This window comes from Triticum dicoccoides, chromosome 4A, assembly GCF_002162155.2.
Source record: "Triticum dicoccoides isolate Atlit2015 ecotype Zavitan chromosome 4A, WEW_v2.0, whole genome shotgun sequence".
Classification (NCBI taxonomy): Eukaryota; Viridiplantae; Streptophyta; class Magnoliopsida; order Poales; family Poaceae; genus Triticum; species Triticum dicoccoides.
Genome location: NC_041386.1, coordinates 459818762 through 459831158, shown reverse-complemented (window position 1 = coordinate 459831158; position 12397 = coordinate 459818762). Strand labels below are relative to the sequence as shown.

At 46.2% G+C, this 12397-nt stretch overlaps 2 protein-coding genes across 6 annotated transcripts; one reads left to right on the top strand and one right to left on the bottom strand.

Moving 5' to 3' along the window:
- The first annotated feature begins 3389 nt into the window (after nucleotides 1-3389).
- On the top strand, nucleotides 3390-4822 carry LOC119286171. The gene is made up of 2 exons (XM_037565530.1): nucleotides 3390-4171; nucleotides 4319-4822. Exons 1-2 carry the CDS (start codon nucleotides 3631-3633, stop codon nucleotides 4495-4497), a joined length of 720 nt encoding a protein of 239 aa, XP_037421427.1. The 5' UTR covers nucleotides 3390-3630; the 3' UTR covers nucleotides 4498-4822.
- Nucleotides 4823-5173: 351 nt separating this feature from the next.
- LOC119286170 (transcription factor TGAL4-like) lies at nucleotides 5174-11582 on the bottom strand. Of its 5 annotated transcripts, none has more exons than XM_037565525.1 (13): nucleotides 11202-11582; nucleotides 10863-11077; nucleotides 10284-10489; nucleotides 9646-9764; nucleotides 9318-9509; nucleotides 8067-8123; nucleotides 7911-7970; nucleotides 7737-7814; nucleotides 7531-7573; nucleotides 7140-7411; nucleotides 6700-6942; nucleotides 6104-6246; nucleotides 5174-5577 (listed from the first exon to the last, which is right to left on the bottom strand). In XM_037565525.1, the coding sequence occupies exons 2-13, from the start codon at nucleotides 10991-10993 to the stop codon at nucleotides 5496-5498; spliced, it is 1626 nt and encodes a 541-aa protein (XP_037421422.1). In that variant the 5' UTR covers nucleotides 10994-11077; nucleotides 11202-11582; the 3' UTR covers nucleotides 5174-5495. The 5 variants fall into 5 exon arrangements, with proteins under 5 accessions (XP_037421422.1, XP_037421425.1, XP_037421424.1 ...); XM_037565528.1 differs by having other exon boundaries at nucleotides 8067-8120; XM_037565527.1 differs by having other exon boundaries at nucleotides 10284-10486.
- Nucleotides 11583-12397: the final 815 nt, after the last annotated feature.

Genomic DNA, 12397 nt, shown 5'->3' with positions numbered 1-12397 from the left:
GTGGGAATGTCTTCACACAATGTCTTCAAACAGAACGAGCATGCAAAGGCTCCACGAAACTAAACAATAAGTAAAGTAGTGAACTGATAGAACCAGTTGCTCGGAGAAGACACATGATTTGTTTGACTCCAATAGCTGTGACAGTTGTACGTCTGGTTGGGGAGGCTGGGATTGAATTCTGAAGACCTAGTCTTCACCTTATTCCCCTTGAGCTAAGATCAACAGATCTTGCCCAATCACTCAAGTAAGTCTTCAAGATAGACTTCCAAACCTTCACCGACATCGTTCACCGGCAATCCACAATGGCTTTTGGATGCTCCGTACATGACGCATTACCGGTTGGAAGATCACAGTCTTCAAGTCTAACAAGTCTTCGGTTCACGCGGAACAGAAAGGCTTCAATGATGCTCAATCACTTTTGGGCTCTGGGTGTTTTGGGGTTTTCCTTGCAAGGATTCTCTCTCAAAGGCTTCGGAGCTGGGTTGCTCTCAAAGGACAAAAGTCATGCACTAACTCGGAGCAGCCACCAACTTATGGTGGAGGGGTGGGCTATTTATAGCCAGGAGGCAACCCGACATGATATGTCCAAAATGACCCTGGGTCAGTGGACAATCGACATGTGCCCAATGATCGGATTTCAATCACACATGACAACTTTATTTGAGCTCCAAGTAAAGCTGACCCAACCAACTCTGGAAGATGTTTCCTCTCATTATCTTCACTAGAAAACATAGGATTTTAGGTTGAGCATCACGTTAGTTTCTGACTTTGTTTACCTCGACCCCACTTAACAGTGTGGTGGTTCCTATGACTTAAGAAAAAAGAAAATGAAACTACCAAAAGACTATGTCTTCACGCTCCATTGTCTTCAAGCGAAAGTCTTCGCGTACCATTGTCTTCTACATCAATGTCTTCGCGAACCACCATTATCTTCAACGTCTTCATACATTTTAGGGGTCATCTTTGATGGGTAAACTGAATCAATGGGGACTTCTACCTGTGTTCTCGTGTGAATCTCACAAACACATTAGTCCCTCAACCAAGTTTGTCGTCAATACTCCAAGACCAAAAAGGGGTGACACTAGATGCACTTACAATTAGTCTGTAGATGATGGGTTACCGAAGTGACTAAAATCTAAACCCAAGTTTATGAGCTGTTCCGTAAGGGGCTGTTTGGATCCATATGTTTCATGCTATGGTTAGATTTATCTTAATTCTTCTCTTGTGTCTGCGGATCCTTGCGGGAGGGGGTAATCATAAGTAGGTTGTCTGGTCAAGTAAGAATAACACCTTAGCTTTGGTTCACCCACATAGCAACTTATCAAAGTAATGAACACGAGTCGATGAATCGTGGTGGAAGTAACTAGATGAATTCGTGTGTGTCCTCAAAAGCGCTTTAATCACTATAAAAAGTATCTCTGGTTTGTCCTTGGCATTAATAATGATTGGGCCACCTTGCTACTTTCGTTACTTGTTACCAATTATCTTGCTATCAAATTATCTATCAAAACTATCTTACAACACTTGCAGAGAATGTCTTGTTGAAAACCGCTTACAGATTCCTTCTGCTCCTCGTTGGGTTTGACACTCTTACTTATCGAAATGACTACGATTGATACCCTATACTTGTGGGTCATCAAAGGGAGAGGAGATTGTTAGCGAGTCTAAAAAGGAAGTGTATGCAATATTTAGTTTTACTAGACTCCTTTTGAAAGTGGAAATCTACAACAGAACTATGTGCTATCTCATTTCGTGACTACTACCGAAAACACACATATTTGAGTGCATTTTTCTCCACCGTTTCAAAATTGTGATGGTATGAGAAAGTGTAGACCTTGGAAGTGAAACTAAGAGCATCGTCAATCAGACCCTACACTTCTTTTCATATGTCCGATCGAACAATCCGGACACCGTCTTGATAAAAAACATCATCCAACCAGACCCCCAAACCCATCTTATATTCTTATATAGCCAGGCTGCGGACACCCCTTAAACCCAGTTCATATGTGCCACAGATTTGGAGTCGCCCAAATGCGGCTGCCATGTCGGACCTGTCCACCTCGATGCCATAAAATCCCCTTCCTAATTCCACTCTAGATCAAATCCTAGTGATTCTCGATTCACTCCATTTTCAGTCCACCCCCGCTCCCCAACCTAACCTCTCCGACCATCTTCGACATGACTAGCGACAGATATGAGTTTGGCCAGTCCGGATACATCTACTGGGAGCTAGACTCCTAGTCGAACGAGAAGGGGACATCTGTCAGTCTCATGGTCCACCAGTCCCGGGAGGATACTCGAGCTCTGTCGCTGGAGCCACCCCTGTCGTGGATCCACCAGTCGGGTGACTTCTCCGCCACTCAGGCAAAAATCCAGCGGGGGCGTCACATATGGCGTAAGCTCGCGCCACACAAGCATGTGCCGGGCAAAAAGCCCACACAACACCGACGAGATCCTGTTCAAGGACGGCCTACTGTGAAGGTTGGAGTGCTACTACGAGACGAGATGGAGATGCGTGTTTGTGTGATCCACGACACGCGATGCTCGATGAAGGCATTGGTGAAGTTGGCTGTGACCAGAGGGATCTAATGTGACAATCTTCAACTTCGGCTCGGCCTGGCTAGGTTACCAGAGAAGAGGGCGTGAGTGCATGCTCCTGGACGACTGTGAGCTCGACATCATACCCGAACATGTCATGTAGTGGCATGGGTGATTTTTTAACTTTTCTTTAGGGAGTCTTCATAGTTTGGGGTGGCAAGGCGGAGGCGCTGACCTAGTGTAGGTATAATATTCTCACCGCACTTTCCCCCTTCCATTGGTGTGATTGTCGCCGGCGGAGGGCGTGTGGGGCCATGTCTCTGGCTAGTCCTTCGAGATCCTGTCGGTTTAGGTTTCCCATGGACCTGTCTGCATTCGGCTAGCTTTCCTGGTATTCGGAGTTTTTACAAGCCCTTATCAGCGTTTTTCTTATTCGGGGCGACGATTCACTTCACAGATTGCGCGCGGCCGGTATTTCCTGGTCTGCATCGACGACTTCCCAGACGCCGCTTTTACAAGCTCTTGTGTTTATAAAAAATTGCTCCACTGAGGCAGAAACCAAATGCTGCATCGAGTTTTGCTCACGTCACATCGTCGGTGGATGCAAGAGGAAGAAGACTTTGACCACTCCCAGATATTTGATTGTAGTTTTATCTTTTTGTAAGTACGTGCCTTAACCTTTTTTCCAAAAAAAATAGGTGGAGATGGGTCTGGTTTTAAATTTTTTACTTTCCCCCAAAAATCTCCGAAAAAGTAACTTTAGCAATTTTTATGCTCCATTTCAAATGAATGACCCGATTTTTCATTTTTGTGACATGGCAGCAATGTTTGGGTCTCGACCCACCCGACTATGTCGGGGAGTCCCTCCTGTCTTCTTCCCCCGCTCTTCCCGCCTTCTCTTCCTCCCCCGCTCCACCGCATCTCCTCCCCACCACTCTTCCCTCCTCCCGTCTCCTCGCCCGCACGCCCTCAGCCACCGCCGGTAACTTCTCCACACCCAGATCGCTTCTTGATCCACTCCGTTTTCGATTCAATCGACATTACCCCCAAACGGATCGACGCCAGATTCCACCTCGGTAACGAAGACAAGCAATGGGGATCTCCAAGGTGACGGGCATCGCGGCGACGGCGCTCCTCGTCTCGTCCCTCGCCCTGCGGCAGGCCGGCGTGAGGGCCGCCGCCACGGCCCCCATCCTCGCCACCAGCTGCGTCGCCTACGTCGTCACCGTCGCGTCCCACACCGCCGTCAACGTGCCGTGGATCCTGGGCAAGACCCCGTCTGGCCGGTTCCCCCTCTGGTCGGCCGTGCTCTTCGGCCCCTTCCTGATGCTGGCACGCACGTACGCCAAGGTGAAGAGGTTCCTCAGGAAGGAGAACGTGTACGACGAGATCGCCCAGGGGCTCTACCTCGGGGGCTGGCCGTTCATGGCAAAGCACCTGCCTCCCGGGGATCCGTCCGTCGTGGATTGCACGTGTGAGCTGCCGAGGAGCTCGTTTGTGAAGGTGGATGAGTATGTCTGTCTTGCTACTTGGGATACCAGGGCCCCGTTACCGTCCCAGATCGAATTCGCGGCGCGGTGGGCCTGCGAGAAGAGAGCCCAGGGGAAGCCCGTCTATGTCCACTGCGCATTTGGTTAGCAATGATCCCCCCCTCTCTTGTTTGCATTCTATTTTTGGCGAACCATTCTTAGTTTGGTAATTTTGTTGTATTTATTTACAAGTGACACCACATGAAGATAAAATGGCTATCTGTTTTGTGCATGATTTACAACCACATCAGGTCATGGAAGAAGTGCCTGTGTCATGTGCGCAATTCTAGTGGCGACCGGCGTCGCTGAAAACTGGAAAGACGCTGAAAACATCATCCGAGGAAGGAGGAAGATCAAAATGAACGCTCTTCACCGCAAAACTTTGGAAGATTGGTCCAAAAGTCGAGTTGTCCAGAAAAAGGATAATTAGCTGTGAGCTGATTTCTTTCTTACATCATATACTTCTTCTGTGAGGTTAGAACCAAAACAGAGTAAAGCCATATTTGTATAGGAATACCATGCCATTCTTTATTTGAAATATTCCTCCACATGTCAATCATGTGTGACACAAGGAAATCCTCCATTACCCCCCTGAAGACGCAGGAAAGTCCTTCCTTTCTTTTACGTGTTTGTTCAATGTATGTGTGGTAGTTGCTCCTCTAAGCAACTCTTTTCACAGCAAAATCAGTGTTGTGCAGTGTACACTTTGGTTTATAATGGAAGAAACTTGAACTTATCCTCAAGCTGGTTTCTATTATCTGTGTTGCAAAATTGTAGGAGTAGCAAGGTTTAACTTCAAATGACAATTCTTTTCCTGTGAGTACTATCTAGGTACTAGCGTGCTTGAACTGTACAGATGTAAAAATCAAATGTAGTTTGCAGTTATAACTCAACAGCAGTGTGTGAAGTATAAGACTCTGAATGAGGTACTAAATTTGATATCTGGAACAGGTTTGTGTACTCATGCTTAGAAATTACCCCTTTGTTCCCTCCTAATGATAAAAAATTGTGACTGAATGTCAGTGTTTCACTATATTTTATCTAACCTTTTCCCCATTTTTGGCAGTGATATTTTTTCCAAATTCTGTCAGATAGCTCACCTATTCAATTCAAGATATTTTGGTAGTGGTGCATGGTAGAAGGTGTTCTTACAAAATGCAGCCAGAAGTAATGAAAATAACACAAATTGACAATAATGAACTCTGGGTGTCCTCCATTTGTTCTCACTCCAGGATACATTAAACCATTTGACTCAAGAAAATCTGATGACAGTTGTACGCATTCTGACAAGTTCTCCCATTTCTGGAGCTTCCTTTGTTTCCCAGCTCTCTGTTTCTCACATATCTGCTACATTACATCCAAAAAATTTCTTCCCAGTTGTTTTGCTTATGCTCCTACTTTGAAGGTTAGTTCCAAGATACATTTGAATCAGTAGGCTGAATATTGGCTTTCAGCTGGATGTGCTGCAATGCTTAGCTCTCCACAATTGCCTTCATCTGTCATCAGTATCCTGCAGGCAATATATGCACCAGCAATAAATAGATCAGAGATAGATCCAAAAAAATGGTACTACAACTGCTGAACCTATGCTTCTTTTAGGCCAAAACAGAAAATGGTTAGTTGGCAGGGATAGCCGAACATATCCTAGGGAAAAGAAACAGAGGCTGGGATAGCTGAAAGCATCCCAGGAAAAAGTGAAAGAAACCGTCTCTAGTTCTTTTTCTGCACACCATAGATGCACCTTGTTTTTGCCATTTGTTTTAGTGCAGGCTATGGTGTAGAAAACAAGCCTGCTGACTTTTGAGTTTTGATTGCTGGTAGGAGGGTGGTCGATTCCATACTGATTAGTAGGGCACATCTGGGTATTATAAACTAAGATGATTCTCGCCTCTATTAAGCCCTTGCTCAATCATATGCACTTAGATTTTTTTAAAATTGTAGATAGGCTATAACTTCAACAGCTACAGGTAGCAGACTTCATATTTAGCAAAAGAAAACTAATCACAGGACAGAGGTAAGAATTGTGTGGTACTTACTCTCGAGGGCGAGAAGCCCAGAGGGAGCTTAGGGCACGGAGGCGGTTATGGTACTCGCCAATAGCCAAGAAACATCGAGCTGCCTGCCTAACTGTCAGAATCCTGTGCATCTGGTGAAGAGTCTGCTGCCTCAAGTTATCAGCCTGGAAATGACATGTCACATATGTTGTTTTAGTACATGCCTCAGTGATCTTATTCTTGGCAGCTAAAACTCACAGCAGATGCTAGCAATAAACTTTTTTGAAATAAACCAGATGAACAAATGAAGTTTAAAAGAATAATAACTTGCGAATTGTGGATAGATTGACCTTTTAAATTGACAAATCACTTATTTTTTGCACTGTTAGTGGAAGTACTTATGAGGTTTAAAAAGTTTACTTATTCTTGGCACAGTTAGTAGCAGAACTGATGCTAGAATGATTTAGGTGTGGCCAGAGCAATAAATTTCCCCTGAATGCAGATTGTTGCTACATTTGCCTACAAGTTTTACCAGGCGCTTCATTGCTCATCTACAAACTTGAATAAGATGAGTGAATAGTCTAGCATACACTGACATAACGGTCAAGTTTGAAGAGTAGTGACACATCTTGGGTTACCTGTATGACAAAGCCTTCAAGGCTAGCCAGCTTGCCGAGAGCAACGGCCATGTCGCCCATGAAGCTCCCCAGGTTGGTATCGTCGCTAAGAGACCCGCTGCCTGCCACCGTGATTGCTAATGACTGATGGAGCTGCTCCAGGCCCTGGGTGAGAGCTTCTTCTGCCTGCTGCAATGACTGCTCAAGGCTGCAGATGCCAACCATTTGCTGTTCAGTCAAGGGATCAAGCTGAGGTGCCAGTGTCTGCAGCAACAGTGGGAAGTATGTACTTTCATTAGGATATCATTAGTACACTTCGAGAGTTTGTTTGGCAATTTGGTTCCTGAACTATCAAATGAACCTTTTTTGCTAGAAACTATGAGATGAAAATGGCAGTTGATTTCGTTTCTATTTTTTTAGGAATAACATTGCTAATGTTCAGTGTAGTTAGAGACACATGCCTTGAGCAGATCAGAGGGCCGGAAGCCGCCCATCCAAAGGAAGCAGCGCTCGGCTGGGGTCGCCCACATCCCAGTGATGAGATGAAAGACGTCCGCCCTGGCAGCGGCACTCTTGAGGCGAAAGAGCTCATCGTAGTGGGTCAAGGTGTCGTCGATGATGGCCCTGAGGTCACCATCCGGCAAGTGCGCGTGCAGGCCTCCCCGGAGCTCAATCATGCGCCTGCTGTCGTCGTCCAGCCACCTGTTGTACTCGACATCGAACATAGCAGCACCTGGAAAATAGATATCACAGTTCGTATTCAGTCCAATGCCAAATCTTAACCAAATTCCCACCACACATTATAATCAGTGAATGCGTAGGAGAGCTGATACTGGGGTTGACTTTACACACCAGGGCTGGAGTTTCCACCTGGAGCTCCTCCAACCAAGAGTCCCTACACAAAGCTCACAGGTTCATATCACACTTTACAATATGAAAACCTAGCTCGATACTTTGGCATAGAAGGAACTTGAATGATATTTTTCTAACTCGAGTGATTTTTGTGATCATATATGCAGAGGTGCACATGGTGAATTAGCTGCAGAAATGAGAAGCACCTGAGAACGAGCCCGCTGGAGATCCTGTTCCAGTTGAGCAAGCTTCAGCTTGCCACTCTCAAGCTGCTGAATGTAAGCCTACACATGATGGATAATTCAGATGCAAAGGTCAATAACTTGGCAAATTCATTGCTGGGAACACCAATTCAGTTCAGATTACAAAGCATGGTCCACCTTCTTCCGAAGCCTGCTTTTTCTTGCAGCCTCTCGATTCTGCGCTAGCCTCCTCGTCGTCTGCTAACCACCAAGGGAGAAGAACTCATTATAAATCTCAAGATTCTCAAAACCAAATGCATTGCGTTGCTCCAGGAACATAGATTTCGATGGTACCTTTGGATCAAGCGCCTTGCCAGTCCTGTCACTGTGAGTGGAACTTGTTGCCATCTTCTGCACATGACAAGCGACCATAAGAAGTCCAGCACAAGCTAAAATCAGTTAGTTGATTTTTTTTCTCTCTCAAATATATGGGTCACGACATTGCATATTAGAAGAAGAATTTCAATAAGAAGCAATCAGTTGACACATCATGCTCACTTAAAACACTACTAGTATGATAGAGCTGGGAGATGGAAGAACAATGTGTCCATGGCGCAATCAAGCAAATACTTAGTAGTATATAGTATGATCTCTACTGCATGCACGTTACATCAAGCACATATAAAGAAACATCAATGTACATTTGGTGGAAACCACCCACTCCAACAACAGACAAAAGAAAATATAGTATATATTAGGCCGTGCTTTTCTTTTCTGATGGTGTGTTGCTGTCGCGTCGCCCCCTAATTTGCAGGGCTCTCTTTCAGCCGAGTGTGAATTGTTATATTTTGTTTGAGAAAGAAGCGTGGATTAATTAATCAGTGCATAAGATTTTGTCTTGCTTATTTGTCTATCCAACAATATTGATATACATATACCCTGGCACTGGCAGTTCACCAATTGACCAGAAAGCAGCGTGCACCTAAAGCAGACACTGACCCAGGGTGGCATTATTCAAGCATCCAACTAATTGAGGCCACAGTTTCTTGCTAGGGACAATATTGTAAGAATGATCCCTTGTCTCCTATCGCATCACCAATGGCAGTGGCAATGCCAATGGCAGGGCAGCTAGGCTCTAATCTAACATATCCTCTACATTAATCACCTATCTATCCATATGTGTGTGCCTAGAATGGAAGGAAGATGTTGCTATTCCAACAAGCTCTCTAGACTTGTTTCTATAGGTCCAAACAAGAAAAGAAGAAAAAAGGTTCACCTAACATGTTGGGATTGGAGATCTTGGGGGCAGCAACACATCTTAAATGCACACCCTGCCTCAACCGTATGGATTCTTTCTTTCTTTCTTTCTTGTGCTGCCTATGGCAGAAGCATTTTGCTACATGAGCATCTTGGAAGTTGTGGCCTAGCTACTGACATGGCACCAGGCTAGCTATCTACTCTAGAACTAGGAGAGACGGATGATGATGGCCAGGGGAGAATGTGTAGAAGCAAAGAACAAAGACACGCAGGAAGCCAAGCAACAGTGCATATGCCAATGCATTAAATGAATTTGATACTGTATGACCATTCACAGTGGTAGAGTACCTGCTGCTGCTGGTGCTGGTGGTGCTGCTGCTGTGAAATCTGATGGAACTGGCCTGCCACGGTGACTAATCCTACCATCCCTTGCTGCTGTTGCTGTTGCTGCTGGTGATGATCCGATGAGTCCATGTTGATGTTGTTCTTGCTGCTGCTCTCTGAGTCTGTGCTGTCTGCTGTCACATTTGAACCCTCCTGCTGGCCCAGAAAACAAACACATGTATACACACATCAGTGAAGAACAGTTTTAGGTGCAAAATGCTTGTAGTAATTCTACAGTATCTTTTTGCTGCAGTACGTACGTGTCCTTGAATGATGTAGTATATTTATTTACCTTGGGTGTGTGGTGGTGATGGAGAGCGAGCGGCCAGGAGGGGAAGATGTCCAGTGTGGGAGGCGGCCTAGCTGCTGCCGCTGCCGCTGTAGCAGTATCAGCCACCGTACTGGGGAAGGCTGCAAGAAGATATGATAGGGGAGGAGGAGATCAAGACATGCATCGCAATAGGCAACAGCAGAGAGAGAGAGAGAGGTGTGAAGTGCAAAGGCTGCGGCGCTAGTACTGCCTGTGATCACAAAGGGGTAGGGGTAGCAGCGGTCGCGTGGGCCCACTGTGGCAGTGAAACTGAAAGTGGCCTTGGGGGTTATTCCCTTTGAGCTGTGCTTTTGCTTGCTTGCTTGCACAGCCAGCCAAGCCAGAGCCAGAGGCTTGCTGCAGTCTACATGCATACACACACTCACTACTCTACCTAGCTAGTACCATGGTCCATGGGGTAGAGAGAGAGAGAGGGAGAGAGAAGGGTATCACAAGCAACACACACACAACTGCCACTTCTGCCGCACTGCATGGTTACTTTTGACTAGGATGCCCTAACCTCTCGGTAAAGTGGCTCGCAGCCTTGTGCTCTTTGGTCTCTTGTTGGACTCGCTTGGCTAGGCTAGAGAGAGAGAGAGAGAGGTGTTGTGTGTACGTACGCATGGCGTGGTTGTGTCCATGGTGGTGGTGGTGGTGGCGATGAGGATGATCCGTGGAGGTGGCCGTTGCAGTTTGTTGCTGGGAATGGGAATGCGAAATCATCCTGCCGCCGCTGCTGCTGAGCGTGGCGACCTGGTGCATGAGGGCCTCCTCCAGCTCCCCGAAGTAGGCGCCGCCGCTGCCTCCTCCTCCGTCTTGCTCGCTGCTGCACGCACGTACAGACCGTCATCACCATTACATTGCCATCACCAAATACGTGATATATCTACAGAAAGATTCCTATGTATGTATGCATGTATGTGTGTATCTAGACGCACACAGGATCGACGGCAGGCATGAAGCATGAAGAACAGCAAGCCGACAAAAAACAACTCCATACAAGGCAATACGCATGCAGAGGCCAGAGGTGATGATGAATCAGGATTCATGTTTGCCAAATCTTGAAAAATAAGTGCATGCCGTTCATCATGGTTATTGTTTTCCATATAGGGGAAAGAAGCAGAAGAGAGATGACAGACAAAACAAAACCACAACGAGAAAGAGGGAGAGAGAGACGGGACAGAAGAGGTTGCTCTTACAAGAAGGCTGCGGGAGGCATGGAGTTGGTTGGCATGGCCATGGCGGCATGGAAGCCGCCATAGCCAAGCACATGATGAGGAGGAGGACCCCTGTGCCTCGGATGGCCTGAACTGCTGCTGGCCTCCTCCATCCTCGACCTCCAAGCCGAAACTCTTGCTGCCTCGACCTCCCACTCCCAGTAGAGAGACTCTTTGCGCTCCTGGCTGCCTTGCTTCTGCATGCCGCACAAGAAAACCTCACATGAGCAACACACACAGGCAACCCCCCCATGCCTATATATCTACCTCAGCAAAGAGAAGGCATGCGAGCGAGGAAGAGGATGCAGACAAACAACGTACCAGGGCACTGGGTTTTACAGCACAAAAGAGACCGGCTTGAGCAGAGCAGAGCAGGCGGCTTGACCGTTTCTTTCTTTCTTTCTTTCTTTCTCCTGTCCTGTGTTCTTCTTGCTCTTCACGCACCCTGCAACTTCTTGTCTTGATGCATCTGACTGACAGACACTCTGTTTCGCCTGCCTTGTGGGGCGCGTGTGTACCGCTTGCTAATCCCACAGTTGAGAGGATCTTGTCCCTTCTTGCCTGCTTTAATTTGTTTTGGTCTCTCTCTTGAACTGTGAAGAGAGAAAGAGAGAAAGGGAGAGAAGAAAGAGAGAGAGGGAGGAGGAAGAAGGTGGTATAGTAGAGTAGGGGTCTTGTCTTGACTTGAAGGGCTTTTGTCAAGAAGCCACCCTCGCTCTCCCTCTCCCTCTCCCTGACTGCACTCTTATCGCATTGGAACTGACTGCCATCTCCCATTGGCTGGCCCCGCAGCAGTTTCTTTATTTTATGCGTCCATGTCCGTGTCCAGCCCTTCTCTCTTCTCTTTTCTCCATCCATGCTCCAAAGGGTTCAAAGAATGTCCATAAAGGGGGGCACAAAATTTACGTTTTTACACCGTGAGAACGTATCCATTCTTTATGCACTGTTGAAGAAAATTTGTGCATTGTTGATCGGCCATTTTTCTACTCGATCGGCGGGCGATGACCATCTTAATCCCCTGTTTAGACCTTGACACCGTCTACATACGATTATATACAACTTAACCAATCGCGCGGATAATCACGAGACATTTCAGTTGTGCACAAAGTCATAAACGTCTTGTCAACCTTATGTGAAGACTGCCTCTATACATACATAGTATATTAACAACTCCTTTGCAATTATTTCATTTGCTTGGGGAAGTAAGTGAGAAACCTTGGGGTTTCCTGGATTTAATTAGCTTGGCGCTGTCCCCTGTTAACGAGTCAACATCCATGCCTTGTCAAACCATACCTAAACCAATAATATCCATTTCCACGCAGCAATGGATAGCAAACTTATTTAATTCCTCAGACCATCGCTAAGTATCCAATCAATCAGTGAGGGGTAGCAAATATGTTTGTAATGTTAGTTCACCTGACATTGATGGGGTGGATATTGAGATTCTTCCCACTCCTATATACACATACACATGATTTACATGTCCATGAACTGAAATTCACAATACTTCATGCTTT